This window comes from Bufo bufo, chromosome 1 (assembly GCF_905171765.1).
Source record: "Bufo bufo chromosome 1, aBufBuf1.1, whole genome shotgun sequence".
NCBI classification, from domain to species: domain Eukaryota; kingdom Metazoa; phylum Chordata; class Amphibia; order Anura; family Bufonidae; genus Bufo; species Bufo bufo.
In genome coordinates, this window is record NC_053389.1 from 15,085,617 (window position 1) to 15,106,647 (window position 21,031).

At 49.3% G+C, this 21,031-nt stretch overlaps 1 protein-coding gene across 1 annotated transcript in view; it reads right to left on the reverse strand.

Moving 5' to 3' along the window:
• Positions 1 to 2,162: 2,162 nt before the first annotated feature.
• PPP2R1A (protein phosphatase 2 scaffold subunit Aalpha) overlaps positions 2,163 to 21,031 on the reverse strand; it is a 35,455-nt gene continuing 16,586 nt past the window's right edge. Inside the window, exons 10-15 of the mRNA XM_040420581.1 lie at positions 17,357 to 17,530; positions 15,732 to 15,792; positions 13,667 to 13,821; positions 6,577 to 6,719; positions 4,814 to 4,905; positions 2,163 to 2,985 (exon numbers count right to left, since the gene is read on the reverse strand). Of these exons, the coding sequence (XP_040276515.1) occupies positions 2,969 to 2,985; positions 4,814 to 4,905; positions 6,577 to 6,719; positions 13,667 to 13,821; positions 15,732 to 15,792; positions 17,357 to 17,530 (642 nt within the window). The 3' untranslated portion in view covers positions 2,163 to 2,968. The remainder of the gene's footprint in view (positions 2,986 to 4,813; positions 4,906 to 6,576; positions 6,720 to 13,666; positions 13,822 to 15,731; positions 15,793 to 17,356; positions 17,531 to 21,031) is intronic.

The following is a 21,031-nucleotide window of genomic DNA, read 5'->3' on the forward strand; positions in this document are numbered from 1 at the left end:
TACTGTAGCATTTAGTGTTAGGTTCCCATCTTACAGAGATCGCCTTGACGTGTGGCAGACGGGCCCAAATCATTTTGTACAAAATGTATTTGCCAAGAATCTCAAATTTACAAAATAAGCGCAGCATTAGCACCAGAATATTTTCTATAACTATGGCATTATTGTACTTTATTTGGTTTGCAGAGTGCTGTTGCATTGTATTTTTTTTCTGTGTTTTTTTTTTTTTAGACATGACAGTGTGCATCTGTGCATTGGGATGTGCTTGAGGATATATCATCCATCTCAGGAGCCTGAAAAACCCTGTTAAGCAAAAAATGGCTTGTCGAGCCAGAAAAAAAATTAAAAAAAAAAAATTAAAAGGGGAGTTGGTAGACACCGCGGCCATTACACTGGACATAGGACTTCTGCTTCCAGCTCCATCCACTTTTGTTTGGTGTCCTCCCCAACTAATTTGATATTGAAGACCTATATCCTGAGGGCGGGTCATCCATAATGGGAGACTGGAAAACCCCTGGAAGCCAGAGGTGCCGAGTAGGGATGAGTGAATAAAACATCCAAAGTGGATTCGCATAAAACTTCATTAGAATAGTGTACGAAACAGAGTTCAGTAAAAAAAAACAAAAAAAAAACACCACATTATAACAGTAGAAATACATTTTTGAAATTACCCGAAGTCTCACAAGACTTTGCGAAGTAATAACTTCGGCTCATCTGAGCCAATACATTCTAAAACTGTATGGTGCGCTCGCACCGTACAGTATTCAAGCGAAGTTTTATGCGAATCGACTTTGGATGTTTCATCCGAAGTCTATTCGTTCATACCTAGTGCTGAGCTATAATGTTATAAAACTAATAGTCCAGTTTTAATCCCCTCCCTGTGTGCAGAACAGTCCATGTAATGACACTGGCGAAGGGACTCTTTCTACGCACCACCCAGATCAACATTAATGGTTATGACGAGAGGTTTCCGTTAAACTTTATTTATACAAATTGCATTTACAGGTCATCATCTCATCCAAGTCACAAACACTGATGTTAAAAAGACGAAGCTAAATCGAATCAACAGGAACGAGGCTCTTTAATACTGTCAAGCAGGACAAGACGCAGCAAGCACAGCGCAAAGGTCAAGCTAAAAACTGGACGTTCAAACTTTGACGAGCTTCCATCAGACATCTGGAGGTTTGGGATAGAACAAGTAGCACCTGCTGTGAATCCACGTCGAATTACAAATTCCAATCCCGGGTTGACAAAGTGCATAACGGAAAACCAGCCTTTAACCTGGCTTAGAAAATTTTGGCCAAGTTTTATTTTTAAAGGCGCGCTTACAAAAATTTCCATCCAAAATGTAGGACATCTCCTAAATTTCTGCATATTTTATACAAGTTGTCTCTCCATGTGAAAAGGACTAACTTTGGGGTCTTCCAATTGGTAATTTTTTTTAAGTGGGTGCCCAAAACATCATCTCTTTGAGAAGACCACAAGATTTTGCACTGATGGACATTCAATTGCCTCATACTGTATAATGGAACTGTTCTTCGAGGTGACCACCTCTTTAGAAGACTACATTTTATTGTGTATGGTGAATATGGCACAGGGAGCGAGAGAGAAAGTTGTGGTAGTTTATGTGCTACCAAGCCACTTTGACTTTCTGATCTTAGTCTTGTCTATAGCAACCAGTCTAAAGACTATCAGGTAGAAATATTTAACCCAATCAACCAGCCTGCAGAACTTGTCCGAATTCTGAACCCGAAATGTGCATGATTCGCCAAAGTCAAATCTGCAAGCCTTCCAAATCATCACAGGCCTCAACGCTATGAATCGTAGAGACGGCGAGGGCTCTAAAATATAAGAAACGTCTCAAGTGAATCAACATTTCCATGCTGGGTAAAAAGTGGCAGCATTCTTCTTTGGTAAGGGCACTTCAGAGCTTTCCTTCAAGGGACTGACCAATGAGTCATCAAGCTTTGTTATAATGGAGAAAGTTCTTGTGCTTAAGAAACAGACCGAAGCTGAAAACGCGAGTGCACGAGTCTTGGCCCAGGAGCCACAGCTAAGCAATTTTGATGTTAGAAAGGGCTGGGGAGGTTTTCTTCATTACTTCTCCTGGTCTGACACAGTTAAAAGTGCTATCAATGCAACAACAAAAACAGACAAAACCTCTGGAAACAAAAATGGTTGTATTTATTCATGTAATTTTACAATCAAGGCAGCTCGACCGATACACTCAAATGCAATTATCGAAGTTGCAAACATCACGTACTTTGGACTATATTTAATTTTTCTCCTCCAACTGCAGGCGTTTTTAAAGGAGTTTTACTGCAGGTTATACTTTAGAAACAATTAAAACTTAATACATTTTATTTCTGGACAAAAACAGCAGCTTGAATATAGGTGGTCTATGGCAATATAGTGTTCTCAGATGAGGGACAAGCGGCAGGCAGCTCCATTAAAACCTGCGTCACTGCTCGACACCCCTTTGCCGGTGAAGCTGCTGCCGAGAGATCTCTGTACGAGTGGCTCGGCCCCAGCCGCACCGGCAACGGGGCGCCGAACCGTTATTTACACAAGGTAAAAACACTAAACAGCATAGTATAGGAATATAGACCTGAAAGCATTATTTCACAAAAATAATAAGCTGCCATATTCCCTTCCCAGTCGACCTAGATTACTTTCTTGTAGTAAAAAAGTGATATGAACATAATGATCCCCTTCAGAGTCCTTTTTGGACAGAGTAATAGCATATTAAGAGTTAAAAGCCACAGCCACTAACGATTCATTTGAAGTAATGTTCAGCACTATGTATGGAGGGGGGCAGAGATTCCAGGCTGTGGGAGAGACCAAACACCACCAGGTAGGATCGGGCCAAAGGATGTGGTGCGGAGGGCAAAACTGTGAGTAGAGTCGTGCAAGGGGAACAAAAATAAAAAAGGTTCTGTCAGAAGCGGAGTGCCACCGTCAATGGATATTCTCATGCCAGAGCCAGCACTAGAACAGAGAAGAGAACAAAATAAGTACAAAAAGCAGTAGAGATCGTGAAAAGCTGTCCGATACTATAACAAATCCCAAACAAAGAATTCCCTCGGATCCATTAGGACGCCGCTCTGAACAGTGACTCTGGCTTAGCTGCAATGTCTTACGGGAGTCTATGGTAGTTTAGAAATGCACCTCCCCCCCCCTCCCCTTATACAGACTGACACGATCTGCATTGTCCATGTGAAAGAGGCCTCAGGAACAGATTAAAGGGGTTATCCAAAGTCTAGAATCTGCCCCCCAATGCCCGGTCCCCTCTCACCTATATTATACTTGCACCCACCTCACTCCTGATCTCCCTGCATCTTTCCCAGGTGACGTTAGGAAGGCTTGTCCCCGTAGCGCCCCCAGTCGCAGAATGCAGCGGCGGCTGCGTGGTGATCAGGAGAGATGCGGGTGCTGGGGAGCGGGGTAAGTATAATCTATATGAGGAGACCGGGCATATTTTAGACTTTGGATAACCCCTTAAATCCGAGAACATCAGCCACGCGAGATCCGTTTGTTTAAGTAGAATGTCTGAAAAAGTGCACGCGGGTTCCATGGTTTCCTGGACCAGGAGGTGCTTTGTTTTTAGTTGACATTTTATATAGTACTGACTAAATGATGATTTTTTTACACTATAGGGGCTCCGGTTAGGTTGGGGTCACATCACCCAGGGATAAACATCCTGTTTTTTTTTGTCCGTTCTTCTCACAGATTAGAAAAATGAAACTGATGTGAGCGCGGCCTTAGCAAGAACATTATCTATGCGTTCCCAGATGCTTATCCCTGTGATCTGTATATAGGACAAGCATGCAGATCCCTTCGCCTTCTAAGCCCCGCGGCACAGGGTTTCCTTAGCAACAATCTGAACGCAGGAGCAGCATGTCCGCATCTGGGAACACAGCGTTCAGTGCCGGCGCCGTGATCAGGGGTTTTCTGTGACAGGGAGCCAAGTACTTCAGGTGCCTTTCATAGTACAGGACGGGCAATCAGTCCTGTCAGCCCCATCTTACTAAAGGGAATCGGTCACCCCCCCCCCCCATGACTCTGCTCTCAGGGCTTAAAGCTGCACTAAACTGCATTGTAGGAAGTGCCGCGAACACGTCCCGGTGCCCCCTCCATTACCACTGCCATCCAGACTACATATTACATCACAGCTTTGAGTGGTGACAGAGGAATGGGAAGCAGTAGGAAAAAAAAAAAAATGAGGGGGGAGGGGTATTTTTTAATAAAGCCCTGCACTCTAGAACAGTCTTCAAAATGTCATAAAATACAGCTTTTGCAACTCAGAGGTAATTTGCCCAATATACCGGTATGTGACCTTTGACATTTAGACCACATCAGTTTTGTAAGGCAGGAGAAGTGGGCGTGGTTAGCTATGCTAATGAGCTTCACTTTAGATTTATGACGGACCAAAAAATAAATAAAAATAACAAAAATATATAAAAGTCCCAAAGCCCGTCCAGTAGCAGGGAGCGGAGTAGCATTTCTAGACCAAAATAATAGGTTTAAAGATGAGCCAAGTTTGACAAAAAGTAAGCCAACTTATGTGTAGCACTACTCCTGTATTACCTCAGACAATCGCCCAGAACCGCGATGACAGATTCCCTTTACCCTCCCCACATGAGGCACAGGGTCCAGTGGGGAAGGGGTTAAGCGAGGCTCGGGCTGCCATATCAGATTGCTCTTTATCTCGAGTGGCGCTGCCCTGACAAATGCTAGTCTGCGGCCAAGTCCCTTTCCGAGACCCCGCTTTATACTGCCCCCTAGTGTCTTGTCCGCCTCAGACCAGGCCCCGTACCTGTCACTGCTTCCTGTGCAAAGTATTTCACGTCGACGTCTTGGTCTTGAGTCAGCTTCTCCAGGACCGGCTTCACGTCATTCTGCAGAGTGCTAGAAGTGCAAGGATGAAGAAAGGTTACTGGCGCGGATATCGGGAGAGGATCGATACCCTTCTCTCACTGACGTTTACGCCTTTGTCCCGTCTTGCGGAGGATGCCGCACTGATGACAGCGCCCCGACATCTGGCCGATGTACGGATGTTCTGGGGTCTCATCCCCTCCTGCACCCAGGTCTGCACTTACATACTGACCCCCCCCAGAATAAGCAGGAGAATAGAAAGCTGCAGGTGCCCGTGGTTTCCATCGCTGCCCCCGGCAAATATCTGACTATTTAGACATTATGAAAGGTGATTCGCCTCGGAATATGAAGCTCTAATTTTCAAAGATGAAACAGAGACGCTATTTTAGTACCAGAGGGACACATTCATCGCCAGAGGCTCTGGAACAATTGGTACAATCAAGCACTTAATTAGGTAAACTGGAGGCGAAACGAGCGGGGCGGCAGGAATCCCGCCATCTGCTGCTCGTAACTCTACCCGACAGCGGAGCGTGAAGTGTAAATTTCATGGACACACAGGTTCACTCCCATCACATCCAAATCTGAAATCCAATTACAAAGTATTACCGAACAGCTACACTTCAGCTGAGCATCAAGTGCTGAGTGCTTTATACTGCAGCTCTGCTTGCTTATACAGGCTTCAGCCCGTAAGGAGGTCAGTACATAAAAAGCGGATTTCTACTACACCAAGAACAAAGATAAACTACAAAAAAATAAAGCTGTGCAAGATCACGTGGAAGAAGACCGCAGAGCATGGTGGCCGGACACCGACTACTCTGCTCCATTTTTGGTAGGAATGCTCAAAAATAAACGTGTTGCAGCAGCCGCCTCTTAATGGGTAGAAATGGAGAAAGTTCTGCATACCTGAAATGTCAGTGAGGGTCTATGTACGGGGTACTCAACTACTTGTAGTACAGGTCCACATATCTGGCTCTGCGGTCAGGAGAAGGTCCGAGTCACTAGCGTTGTGTGGTGCGGCAGCCATTTATTATAACAATAAAGCACACCTGTGATCCCACCTAATCCCCTGTCTCCGAACCACACAGTAATAAAGCCCCCCCCAACAGTAAGGATACCCCTAGGACACAGTAGTATATCCCTTTAGTGCCCCCTCAAAGCAGGGTGATCCCTTGGTGCCCCCAGACTGTATGAGACCGTGTCCAACACAAAGCGATACCCTCGAAGTGCTCCCTCACATGGCCCCCTCAAATCAGATGTCCCTTCAGTGGCTTGCACGCGATGTATGATGCCCCTTTAATGTCCCAAAAAAATATGATGTTCCATGAAGTGACCCACACAGAATCCCGCACCCTTACGTGCCCGCACAGAGTACCTCAAACACACAGTGAGGCCCCCTCAATTAAGCTTCCTTCGGTAACCCCCAGACACGGTGATACACCCTCAGTGTTATACCCCCTTAAGTGCCTCCAGTTTAAGTAGTCACCTACCCCATGTTCCACAGAAACAGGTTGAAAAGGCGCGATGACCTGCACTAGGGACAGTAGGGAATGGTGATGCAGGGAGCTGACAGGACGCATCTACAGTTTAATGCGGGACATGCAGATGTTCTGACAGCTGGCTCCTGGGGTCCGGATTCGGCACGCGGTCTGCCAGTTGAGTACCCGTGGTCTATGCATTGTTCTACCAACCCTCTAGCGTCCTTACCTGTTATCCAGAGTGGGTCCTATTTTCTGTAAAGACTTGGCAACATTAAAACGTACATTCGCAACAGCATCGCCAGCCATCCGCACCACTGTGGGCAGCATGTGCTTGGTAGTGATGTCCTGTCCGCAAACCTCTGACAGAACCTGCAGCCAAAGCAGTGAGATGAGTAATGTAAGCAATCCCCTCGCCCATGATTACCCCAAAGATTACATAAGAGGACGGAACGACTAAAAAAGGGAGACACGAGTGGAGGACGGAACGACTAAAAAAAGGGAGACACGAGTGGAGGACGGAACGACTAAAAAAAGGGAGACACGAGTGGAGGACGGAACGACTAAAAAAAGGGAGACACGAGTGGAGGACGGAACGACTAAAAAAAGGGAGACACGAGTGGAGGACGGAACGACTAAAAAAAGGGAGACACGAGTGGAGGACGGAACGACTAAAAAAGGGAGACACGAGTGGAGGACGGAACGACTAAAAAAGGGAGACACGAGTGGAGGACGGAACGACTAAAAAAGGGAGACACGAGTGGAGGACGGAACGACTAAAAAAGGGAGACACGAGTGGAGGACGGAACGACTAAAAAAGGGAGACACGAGTGGAGGACGGAACGACTAAAAAAGGGAGACACGAGTGGAGGACGGAACGACTAAAAAAGGGAGACACGAGTGGAGGACGGAACGACTAAAAAAGGGAGACACGAGTGGAGGACGGAACGACTAAAAAAGGGAGACACGAGTGGAGGACGGAACGACTAAAAAAGGGAGACACGAGTGGAGGACGGAACGACTAAAAAAGGGAGACACGAGTGGAGGACGGAACGACTAAAAAAGGGAGACACGAGTGGAGGACGGAACGACTAAAAAAGGGAGACACGAGTGGAGGACGGAACGACTAAAAAAGGAGATTTTTGTGAAACTCACCTGTAAAATCTTTTTCTCGTCTTTTCCATTGGGGGACACAGACCATGGGTATAGCTTAGAGATATTACTAGGAGGGACACTATGCAAAAAAAGAAGCTCCTCCTCCTCGGGCTATACCCCCAGGCACCTCCAGGAGAACTTCAGTCGTTGCAAAAGCAGTAGGAGAAGGAGAACGGAAATAAAACACAATGGAAACCATCACACCGCACACCATAAGGCGAAAACCATAAAAAAAGGGGCGGGAGCTGTGTCCCCCAATGGAAAAGACGAGAAAAAGATTTTACAGGTGAGTTTCACAAAAATCTCCTTTTCTCGTTCATTCCATTGGGGGACACAGACCATGGGACGTCCCAAAGCAGTCCATGGGGTGGGAACAAGAAACAAACCCAACACCGCCTGGAATAAGCGTCCCGCAGTTAAACAGGAACCACAGCCTGCAATACCCTGCGCCCAAAAACAGCATCAGCCGAGGCTAGAGAGTGTAGCTGATAAAACTTTGTGAAAGTATGTAAGGACGACCAAGTGGCCGCCTTACACAACTGGGAAACGGATGCGCGATTGCGTCTAGCCCAGGAAGCTCCCACTGCCCTTGTGGAGTGAGCAGTAATCCGTGACGGCGGAACCTGGCCACGAGCGCGATAGGCCGCAGCAATAGCGGAACGGATCCACCGCGCCACGGTGACCTTGGAAGCCGCCAGGCCCTTACGAGACCCTTCAGGAATCACAAAGAGAGAGTCTGAACGCCGGAAGGAGGCAGTAGCCCCCAGGTACACCTTCAGAGCCCTGACGACGTCCAGAGAGTGGAGAGCGCATTCCTTGGGGTTCGCCGGAGAAGGACAAAAAGAGGGCAGGACAAGATCTTCGTTAAGGTGGAAGGGAGAAACCACCTTGGGCAAAAAAGAAGGCACCGGTCTGAGCACCACCTTATCCTGGTGAAAGACCAGAAAAGGTTCTCGGCAGGAAAGTGCGGCCAGCTCCGAAACTCGCCTGATGGAGGTTATGGCCACCAGAAAAACCACCTTCCAGGTAAGTAAAACCAGAGAGATCTCCCTCAGAGGCTCAAAAGGCGCCGACTGAAGGGCGCGCAGAACCAAGTTGAGATCCCAGGGGGGCAAGGGAGGCACATACGGGGGAACAGAATGCGCCACCCCCTGCAGGAAGGTTTTCACAGGTCTCAAAAATGCAATGGACTTCTGAAAAAAGATAGCCAAAGCAGAAACCTGACCCTTCAAAGAACTGAGCGACAGACCCATGTCAAGGCCGGATTGGAGAAAGGACAGCACCACTGGGACAGAGAAACGTAGGGGCGGGTAGCCCGACTTCTCACAAAAAACCAGGAAGGCCTTCCAGGTGCGATAATAGATCCGTGAAGAAGCCGGCTTCCGAGCCCTGATCATGGTTCTCACCACCGCATCAGAGAAGCCTCTCTTCCTTAGGATGGAGGTCTCAACAGCCACGCCGTTAAACGCAGCTGCCGTGAATTCTGGTGGAAGAGTGGCCCCTGAGACAGGAGATCCTCTCTGTCGGGTAGCGGCCAAGGAACGTCGACCAACATACGAGCGACGCTGGAGAACCAGGCGCGGCGAGGCCAATCCGGGGCGACGAGAATGGTTGGTATCCCCTCCGCCTCTATCTTGCGCAGCACCTTCGGCAACAGAGGAATCGGAGGGAAGACGTAAAGGAGGCCGAACCGCTGCCATGGAGCTACCAGCGCGTCTACCCCGTCCGCCCGCGGGTCTCGAGCGCGGGCTAGATACACCGGCACCTTGTGGTTGAGCCGGGAAGCCATCAAATCTACGTCCGGACGGCCCCATCGGTTGCAGATGTCCTCGAAAACCTCCGGATGGAGAGACCATTCTCCCGGATCCACCCTGGTGCGACTCAGAAAATCCGCCGTCCAATTGTCGACTCCCGGGATATACACTGCCGACAATACTGGAACATGCGACTCCGCCCATAAGAGGATCCTCGCTACTTCCTGCATTACTGCCCGACTGCGGGTCCCGCCCTGATGGTTGACATAAGCCACAGCCGTGGCATTGTCCGACTGAACACGCACCGGGCGAGTTGCAAGGAGAGGAGTCCAGTGGGAGAGGGAGTGGAAAATCGCCCTTAGTTCCAAGACGTTTATCGGGAGACGGGACTCCTCCGTCGACCAGACACCCTGAACTGTGAGGTTCCGGAGAACACCTCCCCAACCGATGAGGCTGGCGTCGGTGGTGACTACCGTCCAGGAGAACGGAAGGAAGGACCTTCCTGACGATAGGTTGAGGGAAGACTGCCACCAAGGGAGAGAAGCTCGAACTTGCCGGGACAGAAGAACAGGAGTGTCTAGACCCCGAGGGCTCTTGTTCCAGAGGGCAAGGATCATTTGCTGTAGCGGACGAGTGTGAAATTGGGCGTACGGAATCGCCTCGAAAGAGGAGACCATAAGGCCCAGCACCCGCATGCACTCCCGAATGGTGGGACGTGGAGAGCGTAGAAGAAACACCACTGCCAGTCGAATCTGGGAAACCTTGGAATCCGGAAGAAACACCCGAGAAATCGAGGTGTCCAAGATCATCCCCAGGAACGAGAGTCTCTGGGAGGGGTGAAGAGAGGACTTGGGAAGATTGATCAGCCACCCGAACCGTTCCAGGGATTGAACGGTGATTCGGACGCTGTCCTCGGCCTGTGGAAGAGACGGAGCTTTTATCAAGATGTCGTCTAGGTATGGTAACAAAGAGATGCCCCTGGTGCGAAGAAGCGCCATGAGAGGCGCCAGAATCTTCGTAAAAACCCGAGGGGCGGTCGCCAACCCAAAAGGTAGGGCGACGAACTGGTAATGACGCCCCCCTATGGCAAAGCGCAGAAAACGATGGTGGGACTCTGCAATAGGGACGTGCAAGTAGGCGTCTTGAATGTCCACAGACGCGAGGAATTCTCCTGGACTCAGAGAAGCAATAACGGAGCGAAGGGACTCCATGCGAAACTTCCGCACCCGTAGAAACTTGTTGAGAAGTTTTAGATCCAAGATCGGACGCACTGACCCCTCCTTCTTTGGAACAACGAACAGGTTTGAGTAAAAACCTGTCCCTTGCTCTTCTGGGGGAACGGGGGAAATGACACCACGGTCCAGAAGAGAGGAGACCGCAAAAAAGAGATCCGAGGCCTTGGCCGGATCCCCCGGAACGCGAGAAGGAAAAAAACGTTCCGGCGGACTGGACGCGAACTCCAACTTGTAACCGGACGTCACCACTTCCAGAGCCCAGGCGTCCAGAACGTGAGCCCTCCAAACTTGTTGAAAGGAGAGCAGACGTCCCCCCACCACGAGGGGTGGGGGCACCCCTTCATGCGGAGGGTTGCTTGGGAGCAGGAGGACGGGCTGACTGCGCCCGAGGCCGCCAAGAAGGCTGGGGCTTGAAGAAAGGCTTCTTGCGGGAGTCCTGGGACCCCCCTGCCGATGAGGACGACGGCGTCCTGGCAGTGGAGAAGCGACGAAAGGACTGGCCCCGGAAACCTGAAGGCCGAGACCGAAAGGGACGCTTGGTCCTGGGCTGAGGTAGATGAGTGCTCTTGCCCCCAGTTGCGGCCGAAATAAATTCATCTAGTTGAGCCCCAAAGAGCCTGGACCCTTCAAAGGGAAGATTAGCGAGTGAACGCTTAGATGAGGCATCAGCATCCCACACCTTCAGCCAGACCTCCCTGCGCTGAATGACAGAGAGGGCCGAAATACGGGCAAAGAGGGAGCCGATGTCCATTGAAGCCTCACAGAGATATTTGGAAGCTTGAGACATCTGAATGATAAAATCCAGAGTATCTGCAGAGGCGTCCTGCTCTGACAGATCCTGGTGGTGGCGCTGCAACCACATTGTAAGGGCTCTGGCGACCCAAGCTGACGCGAAGGCCGGTCGCAGGGAAGCGCCCGCCAGGGAGAAGATAGACTTGGAAAGTGAATCCAAACGTCTGTCCACCGCGTCCTGCAGAGAGGAACCGTCTAGGACGGGAAGGGCCGTGTTCTTGGCTAACCTGGCCACCGGAGGATCTACCTTAGGGGAAAAAGTCCACTTTTCCACTGTGTCAGCTGGAAAAGGATACAGTGTATCCATACGCTTGGTGGCCGAAAACTTTTGATTAGGACGATCCCAAGCTTTTGATATGACCGCAGTGAATTCCTCATGAATAGGGAACACAGCGGACTCCTGCTTCTTAGGTGGAAAAAGGGAGAACTCCCGACTAGTGGAGGGAGGCGAATCCCCTTGTATATTAAAAGTGTCACGGACGGCTGCCACCAACTCTGTTACCATGGTGGAAAGCTTAGGCAGGGGTTCCCGCTCCGTGACTTCGTCCGATCCGGACAATTCCCCTTCGGATTTGCGCTCCCTGCGGGGGGGGAGAGTCAACCGGGCATGCCTCAAGGCGAGGGGGAGAAGCGGAGTCATCCGAGGAGGAATGCTGCCGCTCACGCTGCCTTTTAGAAGTCAGACGCCCTCTGTGAGAGTCACTGAGAGGAGATGGAGTGGTGGCTGCCACAGGGGTAGTAGCCGCCATGCGCTCCATGAAGGACATGGCTGCCTTGGCAACTAAGGCCAGATCAGCTGCCGCATTAGACATGGCGGAGGCCCAGGCGGGTACCGCTGGTTCCGCAGGGGCAGAGGGAGGACCGGGCTGAGCAAGAGAAGGAGGCTGATCCTGTATAGGAGCAGGGCATGAGTCACAAGAACCAGTGACAGAAAAAGGCCTAAGGCATATCTTACATGACTCCAATGGAGCCTGAGAGGGAGCCTTGGAAGGCTTAGGGGCCCCAGGTTTAGGCATGATGGATTCCAATGTAAAACAGATTTCCTACCAGGTTGCTGCAATTCCTACCACCCAGGCAAACAGCAGAAGTCTCCGGTCACTGAGGAGCTGCACGGCCACAAACCAGCAGAGTCTCCGGCGTAAGGAGAAAACAGGCCGGACGCCGAAGCTCCGCCCCCTTGAGCGCGTCATTGCGGCGCGAAAAAAGCGCGCGCGCGCGCGATTCAAACTACACCCCATAGCCGTACGGCGCAGCAGGGGTTAATGAATGACGGAGCGGTCCGGCGGGGAGCTGCAGAGAGCGCAGCGGCCGCAGTCTAAAGGAACAGAAATAATCATATGCAGAGGCGTCCTGTCTCTGCCGATCTTAAGCTGCCGTTTGAGCTGTAGGCAGGTAGGAAAAATGAAGATAGGGAATCCTCAGCCCTACCCGGAAGGCCCCCTCCTCTAGGAAAAAATGCCCCCAGCAGGTCCTTTTCCAGCTCACCCAGGCGGCCTCAGAGTGCCAGACAAACGACATGAAGATAGGGGGGGGGGGAAGAGAGAGAAGGGAGATTGAAGCAGGCAATACTTATCTGCTCAGCATGCTCCCTCGATGTCCAAACCAGCAGGGATTCACCTCTTCAGACATCTGACTCCAAAGGAGGGCAGTGCTCTGGGGAGGGTAGGCAGCAGGTGTCCCAGCAGCTGGTGGGATGCCAGAGCTTACATGTCGAGCCTGGATCCACTTTTCTTCTGTGGGGGAATGGGAGGTAGCCAGGAACCTTCAGAAGACCGTGGCAGACACTCCACAGGGGCCAGGAAAGCGCAATGCTGACCTGCGTCCCCATCTGAAAACAGAAAATAACAAACAGGAGAAGAGTAAGAGTCAACCTCCTTGGACGGACACTAAGCAAAGACTGGAGTTCTCCTGGAGGTGCCTGGGGGTATAGCCCGAGGAGGAGGAGCTTCTTTTTTTGCATAGTGTCCCTCCTAGTAATATCTCTAAGCTATACCCATGGTCTGTGTCCCCCAATGGAATGAACGAGAAAAGGGAGACACGAGTGGAGGACGGAACGACTAAAAAAGGGAGACACGAGTGGAGGACGGAACGACTAAAAAAGGGAGACACGAGTGGAGGACGGAACGACTAAAAAAGGGAGACACGAGTGGAGGACGGAACGACTAAAAAAGGGAGACACGAGTGGAGGACGGAACGACTAAAAAAGGGAGACACGAGTGGAGGACGGAACGACTAAAAAAGGGAGACACGAGTGGAGGACGGAACGACTAAAAAAGGGAGACACGAGGGGGGGACGGAACGACTAAAAAAGGGAGACACGAGGGGAGGACGGAACGACTAAAAAAGGGAGACACGAGGGGAGGATAGCCCGCTCATCACTTACATTGATGCAGAAAAGCGTGGTCATTCGATGCAGGTAGTTTGGGTCGTTGGACATGGCCAGCACCTTGGGGATGATGGTGGCCTGAGCCCAGTCTTTACCGAACTTCTCCACCAGCTTCTTCAGATTGCTTGTTGCAGCCTCTCGGATGGCGTACACTGAGAACAGAGGAGGGGAGAGTACAACTTACTGAGGAGGAATGCTGGGAGCTGTAGTCCCATGGTGCTCTAAACTACTACTTTATAGCTGGTGGCCTCGGACACAGATTAGTTTTATCAAAGATTAATATCTAGAAATGCACTTAACCCCTTAAAGACCAGGGCTGTGTCGGCTTAGAGTCAGTTTCCAGTCACTGCAATCCCTTTTCACATCGTAATGGTCGTGCCTCCTGCTCTCCATCAGGAAGTACAAAGTCATTGTAGCCGCCGCTCCGTCCCCCGGGACTGAAGGGCCAAGTCTTTCCTTCTCTCTATCCGCCAGACGCACAGACACAGAGGCCGGTAGTTAGCGGAGTGAGAGTAGCAGCGCCGTTTACCCTGTAGATGCAACAGTCAATAGCGACCGTGTCATCCAAGAGGTCTGACAGTTATACTGTCCCTGGCTATCCCGTGTACAACCATCAGTGACTGACCGCCATCTACAGTATGTACACACCTACACAGAGAATGCCATCAATCACAGATTTTTTTGCAGACTTAACATTTTTTCAGAGATTTCCATACTCAATACTCCATACCTATCCTCTGGTCATCAGTATCGGATAGGTGGGGGTCATACACCCGGGACCCCCGCTGATCAGCTGTTTGAGAAGGCACTGGGGCTCGCAATAGCGCATGGCCTTCTCTCAGCTTTTCCTAGGCCAATGACGTCATGTTCATCGGACACGTGACCCAGACGCAGCTCAGCCTAATACAAGTTAACAGGGCTGGGCGCGATACCAAGCATAGCCATTACAGGCCGCGGCGCTCGCAGGAGCCTTCTCAAGCAGCTGATTGGCGGGGTTCCCGGGGGTCGAACCCTCACTGATCAGATACTGATCACCTATCCAGAGGATAGGTCATTAGAATTAAAATCTCGGCAAAACCTTTTAAAGGCATTACTAACTTACCAGTTTATTTTGTATTAGCATACTACATGTATGTACCTGTACAGTACCGCACGTACTGTCAGAAGAGCACAATGTCATGTCAGGCCTGGGGTCCTTTATACATCCCGAAGGCTGACTGCACAGGGGACGCCAGTCTCTGGTCACTCTGGGCTGCCATGATTAAAGGGAATCTCAGCACATACCAGTAAATGAAGCCATCCCACTGTGTCAATGTGTGCTGTGCCCCTGAAAATACAAATGTTCCTTCTACCATCCTGATCCTCGGTCCCAATTTTGAGAAAAACGTCTTTTTGTGATATGTTAATGAGCCCCTTGGTGCAACAAAGGACTTTGTCGTTACGCCCAGAGGTCCTGCTCATCCTCACTGCTGGCCAGGCAGCGTAGATGGAGTCATGCCTGGCCCTGAAGATGCCCACCTGTCCGAAGATCTCCATCTCTGTACTGTGTGCCCCAAACATGCCACAGTGAGACTTCAGGGCCAGGCATGACTCCAGCTACGGTGCCCGGCCCTGTCAGTCAAAGTGGTGGGGGAGCAGCGACGATGACCGGAGCCTCAGGGTGCAACGGCAAAGTCCTCGTCGCATCAAGGGGCTTATTAGCCCGTCATAAAAACATGCTTTTCTCAAATATGGGACCACAGATTAGGATGGGAGAAAACACACTGTATTCAAGGGGAAAGAAGGTGCACATCTACTGGACTTCACTTGCTGGTATGTGTTGACAGACACCCTTTAAAAAGGGTTAAACAGCTGAGAAGAGGAGAGGTTCCTTCAATCCTGGCCTTCAAAGCTCCAGGGGGACCCCCATGCATAAAGTCATGGCGCTACAGACCACCATAAAAATGTATACTGGCAGTCATTAAGGGGTTAATGGGCTCTTTACACTAAACAAACAACTGAAAGCGATGTCGTGTTGGCCACAAGTATCGGGGACGTCTTTGCATATAAAGGAGTCTCTTACCATGATCCACCAGCCACGCCATGCACAGAGAGTTCAGCTTCTCGTCAAAAAACTCCACGCCCTGCAAGGAAAAGAAACGTCAACCACTGCTTTCTGGAGAGCATCATCCGACGATGGGGCAGAGCGCCCACTGCTGGTGAAGAGCGGCACAGAATTAATCCTTGTGTCATGGAGAGTCTCCCGGGGGGTGTAATGTCGGCCGCTCGCAGGCTTCCATTACATAAGCCCATCTATTAACCAGACAGCTGAAAGCAGAAATGTGCCCACGAGCCCAAGCTAGAGTCTCGCTGTGGAAATTTCGCCAGCCAGATGGGCGCCCCGAGTGCTCGAATTAAATGGATCTGTCACCGTGACATTTCTTGCAGCGTAACCTGAGTAAATTACTAAATTCTACCCAAACGGCACAGAGAATAAAGTGGAACTACGCAAAACCAATCATTCGCATATATTAAAGGGAGTCTGTCACCTGCCTGACCGGTTTCAAACAGATCACATTGTTCAGTGGGGCACAAAGACACGACACAGATGTTACCCGTGGTTAGTTCTTCTGATGCTTCAAATCGCCCAAAAAGTCGTTTTTATCATATGCTAATGAGCAGTCGCAAGTGCCCAGGGGGCGGAGTTTTCTGAAAGTGCCCAAGTTCCTCCGCCTCACTCACGCCTAACTCCGCCCCTCAGGCCCGCCCTGTGACATCATATTTCCCTATAGGCTGTTCGCACATCACTGCCGGGCCCGGGCATGCGCAGTGTTCTGCCCACTGTGGGCAGAGGGACAGGGATATGGAGTGCGCATGCACCAGTTACTGGCGTGAAATTGGCCCGGCAGTGATGCGCGAACAGCCTATAGGGAAATATGACGTCACAGGGCCACAGGGCGGGCCCGAGCTTACTGAGGGGCGGAGTTAGGCTCGAGTGAGGCGGAGGAACTTGGGCACCTTCAGCAAACTCTCCGCCCCTGGGCACTTGCGATGGCTCATTAGCATATGATAAAAACGACTTTTTGGGTGATTTGAAGCATCTGAAGAACTAAACATGGGTAACATCTGTATCATGTCTGTGCCCCACTGAACAATGATCTGTTTGAAACCGGTCAGGCAGGTGACAGACTCCCTTTAAAACATAATTTTTCTCAGCATTGCGGACACATCCGAAAACAGGCGCCTTCAGCTGCCAGGAGCACGTGTAACAGGTCAGTGTCGTAGGAGGAAAAAAAAAAAAAAAAAAACTGCTGACAGATGCCCTTTAAGAAAAGATGTGTTCTAGTTCTGTGGCTCTTAACCACGACCATTGCTCATTCCATTACAGTCCAAAGGTTTACAGAGGCGCTTAACAGCTGTCCGGCAAGGAGAGGCATGTACTCGATGATGGCCAGACACACGTGCCACTTACCAGCTGTCCGGCGAGGAGAGGCATGTACACGATGATGGCCAGACGCACGCGCCACTTACCAGCTGTCTGGCGAGGAGAGGCGTATACGCGATGATGGCCAGACGCACGCGCCACTTACCAGCTGTCCGGCGAGGAGAGGCATGTACTCGATGATGGCCAGACGCACGCGCCACTTACCAGCTGTCTGGCGAGGAGAGGCGTATACGCGATGATGGCCAGACGCACGCGCCACTTACCAGCTGTCCTGCGAGGAGAGGCATGTACTCGATGATGGCCAGACGCACGCGCCACTTGGCATCTTCCGCCAGCTCCACTATGGCAGGCAGCAGAGACTGGGAGAGCTGCCTGATGCCGATAACCTCGTTCACACAGTCCAGGTTGGAGATGATGTTGAGCCGCACTTCTGGACACTGCGGAGATCAAGAGAGGAGATGAAGCAGCTGAGACACTGAGCACAACGGGAGGGACGCCCAACCCCTCCGACCAGGCGACTTTGGGAGTTCTTCGTTTCCCCTTATTTTCGCACCCTTCTGCTTTACAACGCCTCAAGCTGAAGTACTTTAATGGCGTCTGTACTCAAGACAGGCGTCCGTCACATCTGTTCCGGATCCCACATAAAGTGCACATTCAGGCCGGATTATATTGATGGGGAGAAGTGAATAATCGGATCTCGCCCCAATAAATACGGATCCATTAATGGATTCTTCGCTTTGCTTTACCCTGGTTTCACACCTGAGCGTTTGAGACGCGCGTTTTTGCAATAGTAAACGTGAGTTTGACGCGCGTTTGTGTGATTGAAAGCAGTGTCCTATGGCCGCAAACGCGCGTCAAAACGCCCCAAAGAAGCTCAAGAACTTGTTTATGCGTCGGGCGTTTTTCAGCGCGTTCGAACACGCTGTAAAACGCGAAAATGTGAACCAGTCCCATAGGGAAGCATTGGTTTGCATCGGTTATGCATTTTACAGCGCGTTCGAACGCGCTGTAAAACGCGCAAGTGTGAACTTAGGGTTAATCTGTACAAACACTGCCTCTCCTGGTGCGATCAGAGAAGCCCAAGGCTCTATTCACTCTGCACATCTCCAGCGTGGTGGTGACAGTCGTGCACAGAGCTCCCCCAAGAGGGTAAAAGAGGAAGTGCTTAATAAAAAAATAAAATAAAAAATAAAGTGCAGAACCGCTAACATGGTTGCTCTGCCGCTTCCTTAACCGCTTTCCGTCCGCCCATAGGATATAAACGTCCTATGGGTGGACGTCTATTTCTGAAAGCACGTTTTAAAACGTCTTTTCAGAAATAGCAGCTGCACGCTAATCGTGCAGCTGCTGATCGGATTGCCCGCTGTCAGTGACAGCAGGGCAACCCTAAGACAAGGCAGGGACAGTGCCCAGGTGTCCCTGCCTTCTAGATCGCTGTGCGCTTCCTGTTCCGGACCAGCGGTCATGTGACCGCCGTGACCGGAGTGTGCAGGAGCTGTGTGAGGTCTCTCAGAGACCTCGATCAGCCCTGCTGTGAGGCTGTACAGCGCAGGATTGCTGCTGTACAGCCTCTCTAGGGGTGCATTTGTCCTGTAACTGGGGCTACTATGTCAGCCCCAGTTACAGGAGAAATCAACTGTGAAAAAAAAAAGAAAAAGTGAAGTAAATGTCCCCCAGAGGTCTTGTATGACCTTATGGGGGACGAAAAGTGTAAAAAAAAAAAAAAAGGTTGAAAATAAAAAAATTCAAAAAAGTTTCACATGTAAAAAAAAAAAAAAAAAAAAAAAAAATTTAAAAATAGAAAAAAAAAAAAAAAAAATGTATACATATTAGGTATTGCCGCGTCCGTAAAAACCAGCTCTATAAAAATATCACATGACCTAACCCCTCGGGTGAACACCGTAAAAAAAAAAAAAAAAAAAAAAAAAAAAAAAAAAAAAAGAAAACTGTCAAAACAAGCAATTTGTCACCTTGCATCACAAAAGGTGCAACACCAAGTGATCAAAAACGCGTATGTCCCACAAAATGGTACCAATAAAACCGTCACCTCATCCCGCAAAAAATGAGCCCCTACATAAGAAAATCTCTCAAAAAATAAAAAAACTATAGCTCTCAGAACATGGACACATTAAAACATAATTTTTTGTTTCAAAAATGCTATTATTGTGTAAAACTTTAATAAATGAGAAAAAGTATACATATTAGGTATCGCCACGTCCGTAACAATCTGCTCTATAAAAATGTCACTTGACTGAACCCCTCAGGTGAACGCTGTAAAAATAAATAAATAGAAACTGTGCTAAAACAACCAGTTTTTTGGTCACCTTGCCCCATAAAGTGTTATAATGAATGATCAAAAAATCATATGTACCCAAAAATAGTACTAATAAAACTGGCACCTTATCCCCTAGTTTCCAAAATGGGGTCACTTCTTGGGAGTTTCTACTGTAAGGGTGCATCAGGGGGCTTCAAATGGGACATGGCATCTAAAAACCATGTGGAGTTCCTTTCCTTCTGTGCCCTGCCGTGTGCCCATACAGCAGTTTATGACCACATGTGGGGTGTTTCTGTAAACCGCAGAATCTGGGTAATAAATATAGAGTTTTGTTTGGCTGTTAACCATCGATGTGTTAAAGAAAAAAATTGATTAAAATGGAAAATCTGCCAAAAAAGTTAAATTTGAAAATTTGATCTCCATTTTCCTTTAATTCTTGTGGAACGCCTAAAGGGTTAACAAAGTTTGTAAAATCGGTTTTGAATACCTTGAGGGGTGTAGTTTCTACAATGGGGTCATTTATGGGGGTATCCACTATGTAGGCCCCACAAAGTGACTTCAGACCTGAACTGGTCCATAAAAAGTGGGTTTTGTCAATTTTCTTAGAATTGCTTCTAAACTTTTAAGCCTTCCAACGTCCTAAAAAAATAAAATGACATTTCCAAAATGATGCCAACATAAAGTAGACATATGGGGAATGTTAAGTAATAAATATTTTATGAGGTATCACTTTCTGTTTTAAAAGCAGAGAAATTGAAATTTAGAAAATTGCGAATTTTTCAAATTTTTGGGTAAATTTGGGATTTTTTCATAAATAAAGGTGAAATATTTTGACTCAAATTTATGATTATCATGAAGTACAATGTGTCACGAGAAAACAATCTCTGAATGACTTGGATAAATAAAGGCGTTCCAAAGTTATTACCACATAAAGTGAGATATGTCAGTTTTGCAAAATTTGGCCTGGTCAGGAAGGGGGCAAATGGCCCAGATGGCAAGTGGTTAAGCGGCAGCCTATTTTTGGACAAAATGTCATTAAGGAGTACCTTACTGCAGGGGTCAGCAACCTCCGGCACTCCAGGTGTTATGAAACTACATCTCCCATCATGCACACTTGCTTGGCTGTTCTCTGAACCCCCACAGAAGTGAAAGGAGCATGCTGGGAGTTGTAGTTTCACAACAGCTGGAGTGCCGAAGGTTGCAGATCCCTGCCTTACTGTTTAAATCAAGCTTTTAGGTTGGAATATTTTGGCGATGCTCTGCAGCCCCGTACGTGCCCCTCGTTTCCGCAATTGAAAGGAGCGCTGAAGAGTTAGAAAATAAAAACGTGCCAGAAACGTAAAACCCACCTGACTCCGAAGGGCTGTGAATGTGGCGGGTGAGGGTCAGGCCGAAGGGGGTTCTTGGAGGGCGATTTGGGCCATTAGTCCCTTCATGTAAACTCAGCGCTACCTTCGACGCTGGGGCCGCAGTGTGGATGAAGGAGGCATGTCTGTACGACTCCCCGCAGTCACCACTAGACTGTGGGGCCTCCCTGCTGTACAGGGGCCTATAGGTTAGCTAGACCAATGGGGGATTTGCCAAGAAGCCTCTTGAGGCGTCTAATGACTTTTCACGGAATGATTATCGGGTGAAACATTAAATATATCTTAAAATGTGGGAA